At 33.3% G+C, this 21112-nt stretch overlaps 1 protein-coding gene and 1 long non-coding RNA gene across 3 annotated transcripts in view; both read right to left on the bottom strand.

The window, feature by feature from the left end:
- LOC143257884 (uncharacterized) overlaps positions 1-2627 on the bottom strand; it is a 38814-nt gene extending 36187 nt beyond the window's left edge. The window contains exon 1 of the mRNA XM_076516909.1: positions 2131-2627. Coding sequence (XP_076373024.1) covers positions 2131-2519 — 389 coding nt within the window. The 5' untranslated portion in view covers positions 2520-2627. The remainder of the gene's footprint in view (positions 1-2130) is intronic.
- Positions 2628-7805: 5178 nt separating this feature from the next.
- LOC143257388 (uncharacterized) overlaps positions 7806-21112 on the bottom strand; it is a 30252-nt gene continuing 16945 nt past the window's right edge. The window contains exon 3 of one of the 2 annotated variants that reach the window (XR_013031832.1): positions 7806-8334. This is a non-coding gene — a long non-coding RNA (uncharacterized LOC143257388). The remainder of the gene's footprint in view (positions 8335-21112) is intronic. The other variant, XR_013031833.1, reaches the window with a different exon arrangement.

Genomic DNA, 21112 nt, shown 5'->3' with positions numbered 1-21112 from the left:
TTATCAAACTGTGCACGGAAAAAGGGATCTTTTTCATGTGGTCCGATGTAAATTATAACTTCTCCTAATCTCACATATTGTGACGCGTCGTTCTAAATTTGAGAAGTGTAATATTACACTTAAGTTACATTGTTTTCGTGGTACCTAATGCCTATTTAGAGTTCAGGCTTTGAGAGATAGGACATAAGATATAAACTGTTTTATTTAGCAATTTACATTGTAAGATAAGAAATGTTAAACCTGTAGGGATATTATGGTATTAACATTACCTTTATCATTATAACTATGTTATCGTTTATATTTATTGATAGGTAAGGTTATCACGAATGCAACGCCTTATTGTTTGAAAGTATTGTCGTAACGTTTAGCTGCGTGAAATGCTTTATCTTAAACTATGTGATATTCATTACAGATATAGAATAGAGTTCACGTTTTAAGTAACAGGAGCCATATAATAATTGATTTGAGTAATTTTTATATTTCACATAATACTGTCTGAAGGATATTACTGTATTACCTTTATCAGTGCTATATCAACACCTTTTTTTATAGATTATTTCTAAACAAGGTATTGTTATGACACGTTAGTTGCATTTTGCATGACAATGGTATCAGTTGATAACAATGACCTGTTACATAGGGTGGTGTTAAGAGACAACAATAACTTTATAAACAACATACAACAGTGACTTGTTAAATAGGAGTGGTGTTAAGAGACAACAATAACTTTATAAACAACATACAACAGTAACTTGTTACATAGGAGTGGTGTTAAGAGACAACAATAACTTTATAAACAACATACAACAGTGACTTGTTACATAGGAGTGGTGTTAAGAGACAACAATAACTTAATAAGCAAAATAGAACAGTGATCTGTTACATAGAAGTTGTGTTAAGAGTAACTTGATAAACAACATAAACATTAATCTGATATCTTGTATTTTAATAACCTAATATATGACAGTAAAGCTAGTAAGTCACAATGTCCTGATACATAGTACGATGTTGGTAAACAACAATGAGAAATGAAGCCTGAACAAAGATGACATAATATAGAGTAGCTGTGTTAGAATATGTTGCATGGTATTAGAAGACAAAAATAGCTTGACATATAGTATGGTGTTAGAAGACAACAATAACCTGATAAATGGTATGGTGTTAGAAAACAATAATATCCTGATACGTGGTATAGTGTTAGAAGACAACAATAGACTGAAAAATAGTATGGTGTTAGAAGACAACGATAAAGTGATATATAGTACGGTGTTAGAAGACAACGATAACGTGATATATAGTATGGTACTAGAAGACGACAGACAGACTGATGTATAATAAGGTTTTAGGAGACAACAATAGACTAATAACTACTATGGTGTTAGAAGACGACACTATACTAATATATAGTATGGTTTTAGAAGACGACAATAGCTTGGTACGTGTGTGTTGTTGAAAGACAACAGTGACCTGATATATATATGTATACTATGGTGTTAGAAGACACCAGGAGCAGCAACTGGATACATTAAAGCAGTGTTAGCAAATAAAAATTTCCATCTGGGAGATAATATTCTCAGCACTGTAATAATGATACGTTAGATGACTGTATTTTTATAAATATTACATTGAACCGTTATAGAATACTCTGATTGTATTTTATGATAACGTTGTTAAAAACTTACGTCACAGATTGAGTATATCAGTTTTGTTATCAGCAAAGCAGTGAATGTTACCAATCACCACTGTGGACATCGTAAAGCAACGGTTTTCAAGTAGCTAGAGTCAGTTAGAAGGACTTGTAAGTCAAAGTTGAAAGGTTTTAAATTTGTAACATTTGTGCTTTAAATGCAAAGTTTCACTGCTGTCGTTTAATAAACCTTCAGAGGCGTTAGCCACTATTTTTCAAATACATTCTACCTGTGAAATATTATTGTGTCTGACCTCGAGTCTTTAGTTTGATATTGCGACTGGAACGTCTGTTACAATATTCAGCAATTTTAAAAGAAACCTTAGAAAACTTACTTTTAACAGTCGCAGAGGCTCGAAGGGACGCAAGGTTGTCCGACATCTGCCGTACTTGTGGTTGGGGTATCGGCTGATTGCTAAAGCCCATTCCGTCCAGCCCTTCACTAAACCGTAGTTATAATACTGCGTGTCAGTGTTGACAGCGGGGGAGGACTAAAAGGTGGACATAGGTGCGACAGACTTTGCACGTGAGGAGATGTCATTGGAGGCGCAGTTTGCGGTGTTGTATGAGTCATGATGGGCGGCTGGGGGTTAAAGTCTCGCAGGTAGATGGGAGAGGAAGATGCGGGAGACGGTGGACCCAGGGTGAGAGGTGGAAGGCTATTGTCCGTTGGGTCTTCAAAAAACACTTTGTCCAGGTTGGTTGAAGGGAAGAAAAAGTTCTGTTGGTCAAATCCCAAGCCGTCAAAACCCTCTTGGTTGGTTAGGTTTAGAATGTCCTTTACCGAAAAAGGTGTGCCAACAGAGCCTGAAGATGCAGCACTGGCAAGCATGGCGAGAATCTAGCAGCGGGGCTGAGGATAATCCATTAGCGGATACAGCCACTCAACCTTGTCAAGAGCCAGGACAAACAACGGCCAGTTTCGGTCAAGGATCGAAAACAACAAAATCGTCAGCTTCTCTTACTCTAACTGGACGTTAAGTGGAAATGGTATCAGACAGCCATTGGCTTTTTGTATTCGATAGTATTTTGAGGTTAGTTGTGGTCAAGGAAACGGTCGTGAACAGCTGGCAAAGATGTCATGAACCGGCTAAAGCAATAAAGAAAACAACTGAAGGCCAGTGTTCGTTACTGGAACACCCGTCCGTTGTTCTCGACTCTATTTAAGATCCACTGCAGGAGAGGTCTGATCGTGGCTTTGTAGTATGGTGCAATCAGTTTCGTATATCCGTAATCACGTCACGCCACCAACATCAAATATCGAGCTGCCAGGGTTCAAACCATAAGCTTTACTCGCTGGCCCGGCCCGGAGAGCGCCCCCACATACCGCCAGTAGCGATAACAGTAACTCCCGCCTTCACTTTCAGGGCCCGTCCTTCCCGAGCTTTATCTCGAAAATGTTCGAAGCAGGAAGTTACGTAGTGAACCTTCCAGTTTCCCCTACCCCCTTCATCCCCTGGGGTACCGTTTTGCTCGACTTGACAAGCTGCGGCTTTGAGATGAAACACGAGCTTGTCGTTGTTTGGGGAGGGTTGGTTAGGGGTCAAACGTAAACGTGTAAATCAAATGGATGAAAAATCACCTCAGTACAGCTCGCTGATTGGCTGATTGTATATGCCTCGGAGTGTTGACTTTAAACGGCACCACTAATGTATGGGGCTGGCCTACAATATCCACCTCTGCTGTACGTTCAGCTATTCCTACAAAAATTTCATCATTTTTATTATTCTGAACTGAGATAAATCCTCGAAAGCAGAGCGATATGTGCAGAAGGAAGAGCACTTTTTTTTTGTGGGGTTGGGGGCATAAATTTACGAGAGACTTAAACAGATTTGTGTTTTGAAATTCCTTAGAGAAACACTGTGCCTCATCACTCTCAAATCGTAAGAAACAAATAATAATAAATTGAGTAAGACGTAACGCTCTCTTAAAACTGATAAAAAACATTTCAGTTCGGAGTCTATACACATAAATATATGTTTTTCTTTTAACTGATTTTCCCGTAAACGACAAAGAGTGAAATAGACCTGTCTAGATCGTGTTCACTTTGACAGGACTTTAATTTAGTGATATCTAATCAGTTTCCTTTGAGATTAGCCCTAAGCAACAGGTCAGTCTGTAGAATTCTTATGAAACAATGCATTTAAATGAGAATATACAGCTTAGACTAAGCTAAAATCCTCTCCTAAGGTTCTTGTGGACAAGTTTATCTACTTTTTCACCAGTAACTCTTTCCCATTGGTTGATTCCCCTCAACGAGGGTTAACGGTAAACGTCTAAAGTGTTACTACGCAAAAATTCGTCATTCAATTCCGGTGGTAGACAAAGTATAGGTGACTTATTGAATTTCTTTGCACCAAAAAAAAAAAAAAAAAGAACTGTTTGAAATTCTTTCCGATAAGAATTCCTTCTACTCATAGCCAGATTATCTACTGTGTCCGGGCCCAGGAGCACAGACTCTAAAGCGTGGAGTGGGGACATAAAAAATTAACTTTGTTTCTGGTATACTTTCTTGCAAGAGTTTATCCAGTTCGCGCCTTCTTCGAGATATGTTTTTAATCAAATTTTCCAGTTCAACGTTAATCAATTTGTACACATTAGAAAATATAAAACTTATTGTTTCAATTTTTGTCACTTGCGCTGTTGTGTTTTATTATTGTGACTGAATTTAAGTCATTGGTTTTATGTTAATGAAGAAACCTATTTGTGCTCACTTGGTATTTGATTTTCACTTTTTATTGCTCGATAGAACTAAAGTAAATTTATGGACTCCTGAGCTACAATTTTGGGGCTCAATTCCCCGTGGTGGATACACCAGATAACCCAACGTGACTTTTCTCTAAGTTTTGCTTTCTGTTTCACCATTTTATTGATTTCCACACAGGTAAGTTTGGGTATTAATATGGCTCTTGATAAAAGTGGTAAGGTGGGGTTGAAACCCCACCTATTTCTAGTGTCCAGGGGTGTGTGTTTAGCTGATTCGACACTGCTTCTACTAATTTGAGTTTCAGAATTTTACGTAAAACATGTATTTTAGTGTTTCAGACATTTTTCCAAAATAATTTCTTTTGTTTCAACTTTTCAGATATTCCGGCAACAGTTCCTTATAGTTACATATTTCAATTATTCCGACAACAGGTCGTTGTACTCAATGTTTCGGATACTTTCTGTTTCCAACTTGTTGGCAGCAGTTCCTTCCAGTTCCGTATTTCAGATACTCCGTTAGCAGTTCCTTCTAGTTCCGTTTTTCAAATATTCCGGCAACAGTTCCTTCTAGTTCCGTATTTCAGATATTCCGGCACAGTTCCTTCTAGTTCCGTATTTCAGATATTCTGGCAACAGTTCCTTCTAGTTCCGTATTTCAGATATTCTGGCAACAGTTCCTTCTAGTTCCGTATTTCAGATATTCCGGCAACAGTTCCTTCCAGTTCCGTATTTTAAATATTCCGGCAACAGTTCCTTCTAGTTCCGTATTTCAGATATTTTGGCACAGTTCCTTCTAGTTCTGTATTTCAGATATTCTGGTAGCAGTTCCTTCCACTTCCGTATTTCAGATACTCCGTCAGCAGTTCCTTCCAGTTCCGTATTTCAGATACTCCGTCAGCAGTTTCTTCCAGTTCCGTATTTTAGAACCTTCTACTCAAGGATTTAAATATCTAACTCTATATTATTTCAAGATCGTGTTCCCCATTTAAAAAAATGATGCAAATCCCATTTATTTTTGTGATTTACGGAGCATTATTTCACGTAGTCAGTCCCCCGTTGGGACAGCGGTAACTCTTCGAATTTCCAACGCTAAAATCATGAGTTCGACTGCTTTCGGCGAACACAGCAGATAGCCCATTGTGGCTTTGGTATAAGAAAACGCACATGTCACATAATTATATCTTATTTACTTCTCTTGCAGCAAAGCTTCATTGGGCAATCTGCCGTATCCATCGGGGAGGGGTATTGAACGTCGTATTTTAACGTTGTAAACAAAGCCATTGTTTGATAAATCTGAGAAGATTTACAAATATTTAATCTTGGATAATCTTAATACCAGTTAAGCGTTTGCTATGTGATTATAAACAGCTGTTGTTTAGACTTGCTATCAGTCACATATTATGTCATGAATTAAACAGATTCAGCAATCAGTTCTTCGATTCATTGATTTATTTATAGGTTCAGAAACCAATGGACATCATTTCTTACATTTTTGCTCATAAGACATATGACTGGTTACTTTTTAACCGGGTGTCCACCCCATCACTGATAAGCTTAAAACCATATGTTTGCTAGTGTAACTGAACATTAAACAAAATCTGTTTTTCAATAGTCAAGAAAATTTATGAGCTGAAAACTATTAATCTGACAATTACACTTATTACACGTAATAAGTATTACGAACGAATACCCAATAATCCATTGTCTTTAAGAGATATACGAATAATAATGATATTATTACAAATTCTTACGAACAATCCTTCGTAGATTAAAATTTCACTTTCACTAATTACAAAACGCTCCTTACCTGGAACAAGTTAAAGACGTATTGGTCACTAATCGGTGATGTAAAAAACTAGAAGCAGTTGAACTTTTTATGTGTTCTTGTTTTATCTGTTTCAAAATTTTGTTCAAAACTACTACACAAGGAAATTTTGTGCCTTGCCGTCTTAAATGTTGTGCTTATAGGCTAGCAAAGCAGCTAGTTAACATCATATACGAGGGTTTATATCCTTCTTGTTTGTTTCTCTTTGGATTTTGCGCAAAACTACACGAGGGCTATCTGCGCTAGCCGTCCCTAATTTAGCAGTGTAAGTTATAGAAGGAAAGCAACTATTCATCACCACCTACTGCTAACTCTTGGGAAACTCTTTTACCAACGAATAGCAGGATTGTCTGTTACATTATAACGCCCCGTGGCTGAAAGGGCTAGCATGTTTGGTGTGACGGGATTCGAACCCACGACCCTCGATTTACGAGGAGAGTGTCTTAACCACCTGGCCATGCCGAGCCCATTGTTATTGTAGCAGATCCATTGTTCCAAAGTGAGGATCCACGTTTTGGAGAGCTCGAGAATCACGAATCCTCGAACTCACAAACTGGACACGTCGGCCGCTAGGGGTCACAGACACACACACTGCTAGTTTTATTTTCCTCTAAAACACGTGGTTTCGGTATTAGTAGCTCTTTTCTTTTATTGGTGGTGACTTTGAGCAGACTTGACAGTCTCCGTTCATCAAATTCACTTAACAATATCACCTTTCAATTTCACATATAAGTATCCAGCCGTTATCGCAAAAATAAAGTTACTAGTTACACTTAATGGTGCATGAGGGTGGTTACAACGTTGAGTCTATGATGCAAAAAATAGGGTTACTTTTGGGTTACAACTTTCAGTCAATTATGCAGAAAATACGGTTAACATAGGGTTACAACCTTCTGTCAATGATGTAAAAATAGGGTTACTATTCTCATTTAACAGTAGCCTGGTATAACCAGACGGTTAGGGAGCGCTCGACTTGAAATCTGAGAATTGCGTCCTAAATTAAGGACGGCTAGCGCAGATAGCCCTCGTATAGCTATGCGCGAAATTCAAAACAAATAAATGAATATCACTTAATGATGTAGAAAGAAAAAGAGTTTTTACTGTCACTTAATGATGCCAAAAGAGGGTTAATATTGCCATTAAATAACACCAAAGAGGGTTATTCGTTTCATTTAATGATGCAAGAAAGAAATAGATGGTTACCGTTTTCTCTTAATGATGCCAAAGGAGGTTTATTAGTGTCACTTAATGACGCAAAATTCTCACCATTGTTAATTTTAACAACATCCATTACTGAGTTTTACCTTCTTAACAATATATTACATGTTACGAAAATTCCAAGCTTTAAGACTATTTTGCGTTAAAGGAAAAATGATTCAAAAGTGGAACAATTCACAAATAATATAGAAACACTGTACATCTGTTCACAAAATTTCTTAGCTAGTTTTATTGTTACTGTCGTCTACAGTGCGCTTAGTTTATAATGTCGAACTTTACTGTAAAAATATAATAGCACTTATTAAAAAAATGTAAAAAATACATAGATAAACATAATAAAAGCATTTACATTGAAAAATAAAACCGGATACTACAATGTACATAATTGTCCTAACGACGAAGACGGAAATCTACAGTAGATACAGTTGCAATACCAAGTTGAAAGATTACAGTGGATAAAGCTGCGTAAGATATAAAGTTGAAAAACTACAATAGATACATTGCTTTAAGAACCAAATTGAAATTATACAGTGGATAGAGTTACATAAATTACCGATTTTGGTACTTTGTTTGTTTGTTTTTTATAAAAGTATAAACAGACACGCTCTAAGACAAAGTAGCCAGAATTCTAGAATTTCTGTAGCCACCTTGTGGGCAGTTTTTTCCTCATTCAGATATTTCCGAAAAAAAACAGAAAAGGCTTAACACTTTTTTAATTGAAGCATTCTTTATTCTGTTTGTTTCTTATTAAGCAGAAAGATACACAATGGACTATATTTGATGTGCCCATTATGGGTATCTGTTTTCTCCAGCTGACCTTGCAAATTTGTGCAGACTAGTGGTAATAGCGTCGATCTATGGGTCCGAGGTTCAGAGTATCACGTACAGTTAGTTACTGCTAAAAGAAAAAAAGGTTATACACCACACTCTGATACCCTAGCAGCGATATAAGAATGACAATCAAATCTAACTGTTAGATCTGACAGGAATAGCCTGAGTGTTAGCGGTAGGTGGTGATGACTAGCTGCCTTCCCTAGAGTCTTTCACTGCTATATTACGAACAACTAGAGCAAATAGCCCTCGTGTATCTCGCAAAATTCAGTAAACAAACAAATTGGTTGGTGTACTAAGTATTGATACATTACAGGATATTTTCTTTAACTTCTCCAAAAACTCGAAATAAGAACAGATAGAGTTTTAATTCGAGATAACGACTTTAGGTTTTTATATTATCAAAGTACACTTTTGATGTATTAGAAATCACATTGTTTTAGTTTATTTATTTACTGTTGAAAAGAACTTAATCAAAAAGTCTAAATCTATAATCTCATTATAAGCCTCTTTTATGAGATTCAACTGTCAGTTAATATTCTACTATGTAGAATTATAAACCTCCTCAATTGTCAATTAATATTCTACTATGTAGAGTTATAAACCTCCTCAACTGGCAGTTAATATTCTACTACGTAGAGTTATAAACCTCCTCAATTGTCAACTAATTTTTTACTATGTAATTTTCTTCCAGATAATATTCTACTACGTAGAGTTATAAACCTCATCAACTGTCAAATAATATTCTACTGTGTAGAGTTATAAACCTCCTCAACTGGCAGTTAATATTCTACTACGTAGAGTTATAAACCTCCTCAACTGTCAATTAATATTCTACTATGTAGAGTTATAAACCTTCTCAACTACCAGTTACTATTCTACTATGTAGAGTTATAAACCTCATCAACTGTCAATTAATATTCTACTGGGCAGAGTTATAAACCTCCTTAACTGTCAGTTGATATTCTACTACGTAGAGTTATAAACCTCCTCAACTACCAGTTAATATTCTACTATATAGAGTTATAAATCTACTTAACTATCAGTTAATATTCTACTGTGTAGAGTTATAAACCTCCTTAACTGTCAGTTGATATTCTACTATGTAGAGTTATAAACCTCCTCAACTACCAGTTAATATTCTACTATTTAGAGTTATAAATCTACTTAACTATCAGTTAATATTCTACTGTGTAGAGTTATAAACCTCCTCAACAATCAGTTAATATTCTACTACGTAGAGTTATAAACCTCCTCAACTACCAGTTAATATTCTACTATTTAGAGTTATAAATCTACTTAACTATCAGTTAATATTCTACTGTGTAGAGTTATAAACCTCCTCAACAATCAGTTAATATTCTACTACGTAGAGTTATAAACCTCCTCAATTGTCACTTAATATTATATTATGTAGAGTTATAAACCTCCTCAACTGTTAGTTAATATACTACTACGTAAAATTATAACACTACTTAACTATAAGTTAATATTCTACTACGTAGAGTTATAAACCTCATCAACTGTCAATTAATATTCTACTATGTAGAGTTATAAACCTCCTTAACTATCAGTTGATATTCTACTATGTAGAGTTATAAACCTCCTTAACTGTCAGTTGATATTCTGCTATGTAGAGTTATAAACCTCCTCAACTGGCAGTTAATATTCTACTATGTAGAGTTATAAATCTACTTAACTATTAGTTAATATTCTACTGTGTAGAGTTATAAACCTCCTCAACAATCGGTTAATATTCTACTACGTAGAGTTATAAACCTCCTCAATTGTCAACTAATATTCTATTACGTAGAGTTATAAACCTCCTCAATTGTCACCTAATATTATATTATGTAGAGTTATAAACCTCCTCAACTGTCAGTTAATATTCTACTACGTAGAGTTATAAACCTCCTCAACGGGGAGTTAATATTCTACTACGTAGAGTTATAAACCTCCTCAATTGTCAACTAATATTCTATTACGTAGAGTTATAAACCTCCTCAATTGTCACTTAATATTATATTATGTAGAGTTATAAAACTCCTCAACTGTCAGTTAATATTCTACTACGTAGAGTTATAAACCTCCTCAACTACCAGTTAATATTCTACAACGTAGAGTTATAAACCTCATCAACTGTCAATTAATATTCTACTGTGCAGAGTTATAAACCTACTTAACTGTCATTTGATATTCTACAACGTAGAGTTATAAACCTCATCATCTGTCAATTAATATTCTACTATGTAGAGTTATAAACCTCCTTAACTGTCAGTTGATATTCTACTATGTAAAGTTATAAACATCCTCAACTGGCAGTTAATATTCTACTACGTAGAGTTATAAACCTCCTCAGTTGTCAACTAATTTTCTACTATGTAATTTTCTACCAGATAATATTCTACTACGTAGAGTTATAAACCTCATCAACTGTCAATTAATATTCTACTATGTAGAGTTATAAACATCCTAAACTGTCAGTTGATATTCTACTACGTAGAGTTATAAACCTCCTTAACTGTCAGTTGATATTCTGCTATGTAGAGTTATAAACCTCCTCAACTGGCAGTTAATATTCTACTACGTAGAGTTATAAACCTCCTCAATTGTCAACTAATTTTTTACTATGTAATTTTCTTCCAGATAATATTCTACTACGTAGAGTTATAAACCTCATCAACTGGCAGTTAATATTCTACTACGTAGAGTTATAAACCTCCTCAATTGTCAACTAATTTTCTACTGTGCAGAGTTATAAACCTCCTTAACTGTCAGTTGATATTCTACTACGTAGAGTTATAAATCTTTTCAATTGTCAACTAATATTCTACTATGTAGAGTTATAAAGCTACTTAACTATCAGTTAATATTCTACTGTATGGAATTATAAACCTCCTCAACCATCAGTTAATATTCTACTACGTAGAGTTATAAACCTCCTCCATTGTCAACTAATATTCTACTACGTAGAGTTATAAATCTCCTCAATTGTCACTTAATATTCTACTACGTAGAGTTATAAACCTCCTCAACTGGCAGTTAATATTCTACTACGTAGAGTTATAAACCTCCTCAATTGTCAACTAATTTTCTACTATGTAATTTTCTACCAGGTAATATTCTACTACGTAGAGTTATAAACCTCATCAACTGTCAATTAATATTCTACTGTGCAGAGTTATAAACCTCCTTAACTGTCATCTGATATTCTACTACGTAGAGTTATAAAACTCCTCAATTGTCAACTAATATTCTACATCGTAGAGTTATAAACATCCTCAATTGTCACTTAATATTATATTATGTAGAGTTATAAACATCCTCAACTATTAGTTAATATTCTACTACGTAGAGTTATAAACCTCATCATCTGTCAATTAATATTCTACTATGTAGAGTTATAAACCTCATCAACTGTCAATTATTATTCTACTATGTAGAGTTATAAACGTCCTAAACTGTCAGTTGATATTCTACTATGTAGAGTTATAAACCTCCTTAACTGTCATTTGATATTCTACTACGTAGAGTTATAAACCTCCTCAATTGTCAACTAATATTCTATTTCGTAGAGTTATAAACCTCCTCAATTGTCACTTAATATTATATTATGTAGAGTTATAAACCTCCTGAATTGTCAACTAATATTCTACTATGTAGAGTTATAAACCCCTCAACTACCAGTTAATATTCTACTATGTAAAGTTATAAATCTACTTAACTATAAGTTAATATTCTGCTATGTAAAGTTATAAACCTCCTTAATTGTCAACTAATATTCTACTATGTAGAGTTATAAACCTCCTCAACTACCAGTCAATATTCTACAATGTAGAGTTATAAACCTCCTCAACCATCAGTTAATATTCTACTACGTAGAATTATAAACCTCCTCAATTATCAACTAAATTTCTACTACGTAGAGTTATAAATCTCCTCAATTGTCACTTAATATTATATTATGTAGAGTTATAAACCTCCTGAATTGTCAACTAATATTCTACTATGTAGAGTTATAAACCCCCTCAACTACCAGTTACTATTCTACTATGTAAAGTTATAAATCTACTTAACTATAAGTTAATATTCTGCTATGTAAAGTTATAAACCTCCTTAATTGTCAACTAATATTCTACTATGTAGAGTTATAAACCTCCTCAACTACCAGTTAATATTCTACTGTGTAGAGTTATAAACCTCCTTAACTGTCAGTTGATATTCTGCTATGTAGAGTTATAAACCTCCTCAACTGGCAGTTAATATTCTACAATGTAGAGTTATAAACCTCCTCAACTACCAGTTACTATTCTACTATGTAGAGTTATAAACCTCCTCAACTACCAGATAATATTCTACTACGTAGAGTTATAAACCTCATCAACTGTCAATTAATATTCTACTGTGCAGAGTTATAAACGTCCTTAACTGCCAGTTGATATTCTACAATGTAGAGTTATAAACCTCCTCAACAATCAGTTAATATTCTACTACGTAGAGTTAGAAACCTCCTCAATTGTCAACTAATCTACTACGTAGAGTTATAAACATCCTCAATTGTCACTTAATATTATATTATGTAGAGTTATAAACCTCCTCAACAGTCAGTTAATATTCTACTATGTAGAGTTATAAACCTCCTTAACTGTCAGTTGATATTCTACTAGGTATAGTTATAAACCTCCTCAATTGTCAACTAATTTTCTACTATGTAATATTCTACCAGATAATATTATACTACGTAGAGTTATAAACCTCATCAACTATCAATTAATATTCTACTGTGCAGAGTTATAAACATACTTAACTGTCATTTGATATTCTACTACGTAGAGTTATAAACCTCATCATCTGTCAATTAATATTCTACTATGTAGAGTTATAAACCTCCTTAACTGTCAGTTGATATTCTACTATGTAAAGCTATAAACATCCTCAACTGGCAGTTAATATTCTACTACGTAGAGTTATAAACCTCCTCAATTGTCAACTAATTTTCTACTATGTAATTTTCTACCAGATAATATTCTACTACGTAGAGTTATAAACCTCATCAACTGTCAATTAATATTCTACTATGTAGAGTTATAAACATCTTAAAGTGTCAGTTGATATTCTACTACGTAGAGTTATAAACCTCCTTAACTGTCAGTTGATATTCTGCTATGTAGAGTTATAAACCTCCTCAACTGGCAGTTAATATTCTACTACGTAGAGTTATAAACCTCCTCAATTGTCAACTAATTTTTTACTATGTAATTTTCTTCCAGATAATATTCTACTACGTAGAGTTATAAACCTCATCAACTGTCAATTAATATTCTACTGTGCAGAGTTATAAACATCCTCAACTGGCAGTTAATATTCTACTACGTAGAGTTATAAACCTCCTCAACTGTCAACTAATATTCTACTATGTAGAGTTAAAAACCTTCTCAACTACCAGTTAATATTCTACTATGTAGAGTTATAAACCTCCTCAACTGTCAACTAATATTCTACTATGTAGAGTTAAAAACCTTCTCAACTACCAGTTAATATTCTACTATGTAGAGTTATAAACCTCCTCAATTGTCAACTAATTTTTTACTATGTAATTTTCTTCCAGATAATATTCTCTTACGTAGAGTTATAAACCTCATCAACTGTCAATTAATATTCTACTGGGCAGAGTTATAAACCTCCTTAACTGTCAGTTGATATTCTACTACGTAGAGTTATATACCTCCTCAACTACCAGTTAATATTCTACTATATAGAGTTATAAATCTACTTAACTATCAGTTAATATTCTACTATGTAGAGTTATAAACCTCCTCAACTACCAGTTAATATTCTACTATTTAGAGTTATAAATCTACTTAACTATCAGTTAATATTCTACTGTGTAGAGTTATAAACCTCCTCAACAATCAGTTAATATTCTACTACGTAGAGTTATAAACCTCCTCAATTGTCACTTAATATTATATTATGTAGAGTTATAAACCTCCTCAACTGTTAGTTAATATTCTACTACGTAAAGTTATAAATCTACTTAACTATAAGTTAATATTCTACTACGTAGAGTTATAAACCTCATCAACTGTCAATTAATATTCTACTATGTAAATTTATAAACCTCCTTAACTGTCAGTTGATATTCTACTATGTAGAGTTAGAAACCTCCTTAACTGTCATTTGATATTCTACTACGTAGAGTTATAAACCTCCTCAATTGTCAACTAATATTCTACTTCGTAGAGTTATAAACCTCCTCAATTGTCACTTAATATTGTATTATGTAGAGTTATAAACCTCCTGAATTGTCAACTAATATTCTACTATGTAGAGTTATAAACCCCCTCAACTACCAGTTACTATTCTACTATGTAAAGTTATAAATCTACTTAACTATAAGTTAATATTCTGCTATGTAAAGTTATAAACCTTCATAATTGTCAACTAATATTCTACTATGTAGAGTTGTAAACCTCCTCAACTACCAGTTAATATTCTACAACGTAGAGTTATAAACCTCCTCAACTGGCAGTTAATATTCTACAATGTAGAGTTATAAACCTCCTCAACTACCAGTTACTATTCTACTATGTAGACTTATAAACCTCCTCAACTACCAGATAATATTCTACTACGTAGAGTTATAAACCTCATCAACTGTCAATTAATATTCTACTCTGCAGAGTTATAAACGTCCTTAACTGCCAGTTGATATTCTACTATGTAGAGTTATAAACCTCCTCAACAATCAGTTAATATTCTACTACGTAGAGTTAGAAACCTCCTCAATTGTCAACTAATATTCTACTACGTGGAGTTATAAACATCCTCAATTGTCATTTAATATTATATTATGTAGAGTTATAAACCTCCTCAACAGTCAGTTAATATTCTACTATGTAGAGTTATAAGCCTCCTTAACTGTCAGTTGATATTCTGCTATGTAGAGTTATAAACCTCCTCAACTGGCAGTTAATATTCTACAAGGTATAGTTATAAACCTCCTCAATTGTCAACTAATTTTCTACTATGTAATTTTCTACCAGATAATATTATACTACGTAGAGTTATAAACCTCATCAACTGTCAATTAATATTCTACTGTGCAGAGTTATAAACCTACTTAACTGTCATTTGATATTCTACAACGTAGAGTTATAAACCTCATCATCTGTCAATTAATATTCTACAATGTAGAGTTATAAACCTCCTTAACTGTCAGTTGATATTCTACTATGTAAAGTTATAAACTTCCTCAACTGGCAGTTAATATTCTACTACGTAGAGTTATAAACCTCCTCAGTTGTCAACTAATTTTCTACTATGTAATTTTCTATCAGATAATATTCTACTACGTAGAGTTATAAACCTCATCAACTGTCAATTAATATTCTACTATGTAGAGTTATAAACATCCTAAACTGTCAGTTGATATTCTACTACGTAGAGTTATAAACCTCCTTAACTGTCAGTTGATATTCTGCTATGTAGAGTTATAAACCTCCTCAACTGGCAGTTAATATTCTACTACGTAGAGTTATAAACCTCCTCAATTGTCAACTAATTTTTTACTATGTAATTTTCTTCCAGATAATATTCTACTACGTAGAGTTATAAACCTCCTCAATTGTCAACTAATTTTCTACTGTGCATAGTTATAAACCTCCTTAACTGTCAGTTGATATTCTACTACGTAGAGTTATAAATCTTTTCAATTGTCAACTAATATTCTACTATGTAGAGTTATAAACCCCCTCAACTACCAGTTAATATTCTACAATGTAGAGTTATAAACCTCCTTAACTGTCTGTTGATATTCTGCTATGTAGAGTTATAAACCTCCTCAACTACCAGTTAATATTTTACTATGTAGAGTTATAAAGCTACTTAACTATCAGTTAATATTCTACTGTATGGAATTATAAACCTCCTCAACCATCAGTTAATATTCTACTACGTAGAGTTATAAACCTCCTCCATTGTCAACCAATCTTCTACTACGTAGAGTTATAAATCTCCTCAATTGTCACTTAATATTCTACTACGTAGAGTTATAAACCTCATCAACTGTCAATTAATATTCTACTGTGCAGAGTTATAATCCTCCTTAACTGTCAGTTGATATTCTACTATGTAGAGTTATAAACCTCCTCAACTGTCAACTAATATTGTACTATGTAAAGTTATAAACCTCCTCAACTACCAGTTAATATTCTACAATGTAGAGTTATAAACCTCCTCAACTTCCAGGTAATATTCTACTATGTAGAGTTATAAATCTACTTAACTATAAGTTAATATTCTACTATGTAGAGATATAAACCTCCTCAACTATCTGTTAATATTTTACTGTGTAGAGTTATGAACCTCCTCAACTGTCAGTTAATATTCTACTACGTAGAGTTATAAACTTCATCAACTGTCAATTAATATTCTACTGTGCAGAGTTTTAAACCTCCTTAACTGTCAGTTGATATTCTGCTATATAGAGTTATAAACCTCCTCAACTACCAGTTAATATTCTACTATGTAGAGTTATAAATCTACTTAACTATAAGTTAATATTCTACCATGTAGAGTTATAAACCTCCTCAACTACCAGATAATATTCTACTACGTAGAGTTATAAACCTCATCAACTGTCAACTAATTTTCTACTATGTAATTTTCTACCAGATAATATTATCTTACGTAGAGTTATAAACCTCATCACCTGTCAATTAATATTCTACTGTGCAGTGTTATAAACCTCCTTAACTGTCATTTGATATTCTACTACGTAGAGTTATAAACCTCCTCAATTGTCAACTAATATTCTACTACGTAGAGTTATAAACCTCCTCAATTGTCAACTAATATTCTACTATGTAGAGTTATAAACCTCCTCAACTACCAGTTACTATTATACTATGTAGAGTTATAAATCTACTTAACAATAAGTTAATATTCTACTATGTAGAATTATAAACCTCCTCAATTGTCAATTAATATTCTACTATGTAGAGTTATAAACCTCCTCAACTACCAGTTAATATTCTACTGCATATAGTTATAAACGTCTTCAACAATCAGTTAATATTCTGCTACGTAGAGTTATAAACCTTCTCAATTGTCACTTAATATTATATTATGTAGAGGTATAAACCTCCTCAACTGTCAGTTGATATTCTGCTATGTAGAGTTATAAACCTCCTCAACTGTCAGTTGATATTCTGCTATGTAGAGTTATAAACCTCCTCAACTACCAGTTAATATTCTACTATGTAGAGTTATAAATCTACTTAACTACCAGATAATATTCTACTATGTAGAGTTATAAATCTACTTAACTATAAGTTAATATTCTACTATGTAGAGTTATAAACCTTTTCAACTGTCAGTTAATATTCTACTGTGTAGAGTTATAAACCTCCTCAACTGTCAGTTAATATTCTACTACTTAGAGTTATAAACCTCCTTAACTGTCAGTTGATATTCTACTATGTAGAGTTAGAAACCTCCTTAACTCTCAGTTGATATTCTGCTATGTAGAGTTATAAACCTCCTCAACTGGCAGTTAATATTCTACTACGTAAAGTTATAAACCTCCTCACCTATCAGTTAATATTCTACTATGTAGAGTTATAAATCTACTTAACTATAAGTTAGTATTCTACTATGTAGAGTTATAATCCTCCTCAACTACCAGATAATATTCTACTACGTAGAGTTATAAACTTCATCAACTGTCAATTAATATTCTACTGTGCAGAGTTATAAACCTCATTAACTGTCAGTTGATATTCTGCTATGTAGAGTTATAAACCTCCTCAACTGCCAGTTAATATTCTACTATGTAGAGTTATAAATCTACTTAACTATAAGTTAATATTCTACTATGTAGAGTTATAAACCCTCTCAACTACCAGTTAATATTCTACAATGTAGAGTTATAAACCTCCTTAACTGTCAGCTGATATTCTGCAATGTAGAGTTATAAACCTCCTCAACTACCAGTTAATATTCTACTATGTAGAGTTATAAATCTACTTAACTACCAGATAATATTCTACTATGTAGAGTTATAAATCTACTTAACTATAAGTTAATATTCTACTATGTAGAGTTATAAACCTCCTCAACTGTCAGTTAATATTCTACTGTGTAGAGTTATAAACCTCCTCAACTGTCAGTTAATATTCTACTACGTAGAGTTATAAACCTCCTTAACTGTCAGTTGATATTCTATTATGTAGAGTTAGAAACCTACTTAACTCTCAGTTGATATTCTGCTATGTAGAGTTATAAACCTCCTCAACTCTCAGTTAATATTCTATTACGTAGAGTTATAAACCTCCTCAACTGGCAGTTAATATTCTACTACGTAGAGTTATAAACCTCCTCAACTACCAGTTAATATTCTGCAATGTAGAGTTATAAACCTCCTTAACTGTCAGTTGATATTCTGCTATGTAGAGTTATAAACCTCCTCAACTACCAGTTAATATTCTACTATGTAGAGTTATAAATCTACTTAACTATCAGTTAATATTCTACTGTATAGAGTTATAAACCTCCTCAACCACCAGTTAATATTCTACTACGTAGAGTTATAAACCTCCTCAATTGTCAACTAATATTCTACTACGTAGAGTTATAAATCTCCTCAATTGTCACTTAATATTCTACTGTGCAGAGTTATAAACCTCCTTAACTGTCAGTTGATATTCTACTATGTAGAGTGATAAACCTTCTTAACTGTCAGTTGATATTCTGATATGTAGAGTTACAAACCTCCTCAACTGTCAACTAATATTGTACTATGTAAAGTTATAAACTCTCTCAACTACCAGGTAATATTCTACTATGTAGAGTTATAAATCTACTTAACTATAAGTTAATATTCTACTATGTAGAGATATAAACCTCCTCAACTATCAGTTAATATTTTACTGTGTAGAGTTATTACCCTCCTCAACTGTCAATTAATATTCTACTACGTAGAGTTATAAACCTCCTCAACTGGCAGTTAATATTCTACTACGTAGAGTTATAAACCCCCTCACCTATCAGTTAATATTCTACTATGTAGAGTTATAAATCTACTTAACTATAAGTTAGTATTCTACTATGTAGAGTTATAAACCTCCTCAACTACCAGATAATATTCTACTACGTAGAGTTATAAACTTCATCAACTGTCAATTAATATTCTACTGTGCAGAGTTATAAACCTCCTTAAGTGTCAGTTGATATTCTGCTATGTAGAGTTATAAACCTCCTCAACTACCAGTTAATATTCTACTATGTAGAGTTATAAATCTACTTAACTATAAGTTAATATTCTACTATGTAGAGTTATAAACCTCCTCATCTACCAGTTAATATTCTACTATGTAGAGTTATAAATCTACTTAACTATAAGTTAATATTCTACTATGTAGAGTTATAAACCTCCTCAACCTTCAGTTAATATTTTACTGTATAGAGTTATAAACCTCCTCAACCATCAATTAATATTCAAATGTGTAGAGTTATAAACCTCGCTGAGTCTTTCCTTTATCTTGAAGAAACTCAAGATGCTGTTTATTTGTTTGTATTTAAGCACAAATCTACACAGTACTCTACTCAATACGGGTATCAAAACCCGTTTTCTAGCGTTGTAACTCAACAGATATGCTGCTGTGCCACAGGAGGGCCGAAAGATACAGAGTTTTTTTAGTTCTTTATTCAGTGTTTTTACTTAAAACCAGATATCGTGACGCCAAATGAAAGTGAATTGGTTTCGTTTTTCTTCAGTTTACGTTGTCATTTGACACACTTTAAACAACAAGTCCCTTAAAATATGCTTTTGTAAAAATTCATTTTGACATACTATTAATGCAAATCTCAACTACATTCCGATCTTACTCTGACAGTAATTTAAAATATTGTAAGCGATGAGGATGTAAGTTTACCAAGTAATATTACAGAACCAGCTCGTTCCGTTATCTGGCTTCGTTTGGGTGAGATTAATTATCTAGCATATGAAAAAAATAAACTCGAAGTTAATTTAATTCATCTCTACTGATGTATCCCCTGAGGCAAAGGAATAACAGCTGACAACCAATGGGCACAAATATAAGAAAGTTTAGTTACTAACTAGTGAGTGTTACATGTGGCATATGGATTAGCCTGTCTGGTCTGTGTGTCAGAGGGTTCGTGGTTCGCGTTCACTTACCTCATAAATGCGCTCCATACGTTGTTATAAGAATAATGGCAAATTTTATTATTCGGTCAGAAACCTATCCCAAGAGCAGATTGTGGGTGTTGTTGACTAACTAACTGCCTTCCCTCTAATCTATAAATTCAAAAAGTCTATCTGACTGGTAATCTGCACAGATAACCTTTGTGTAGGTTTTACGAATATTCTAAAACAAACAAATATAATATAAGCTTCTATTTCTTCCTAAAACTATCTTGATTTACTTGACTGGAAGCGTGGAACAGAATCACTTTCAACTAGAAAAAGAAATAAACGCTACCATTTCTCACGTCCTAAGTAGCACATTGCTGTCTATGGACTTACAATGCCAGAAAAAAAGGGTTTCGATACCCGTGATGGGTAGAGCACAGATAGTCCATTGTGTAACACTGTGTTTAACAACAACCAAACTTCGTTTTCCGCTTTCCGCTTCACGTAAAATATACTTTATAATATTATCTAACACTAATATTAACCTTCTATCATGATATTCTCTAACACTAATACTAACCTTCTATCACGATATTCTCTAACACTAATACTAACCTTCTATCATGACATTCTCTAACACTAATAATAACCTTCTACTATGATATTCTCTAACACTAATATCAACCTTCTA

This window comes from Tachypleus tridentatus, chromosome 7 (genome assembly GCF_004210375.1).
Source record: "Tachypleus tridentatus isolate NWPU-2018 chromosome 7, ASM421037v1, whole genome shotgun sequence".
NCBI classification, from domain to species: Eukaryota; Metazoa; Arthropoda; class Merostomata; order Xiphosura; family Limulidae; genus Tachypleus; species Tachypleus tridentatus.
This window is presented reverse-complemented; position numbering and strand designations above follow the sequence as displayed.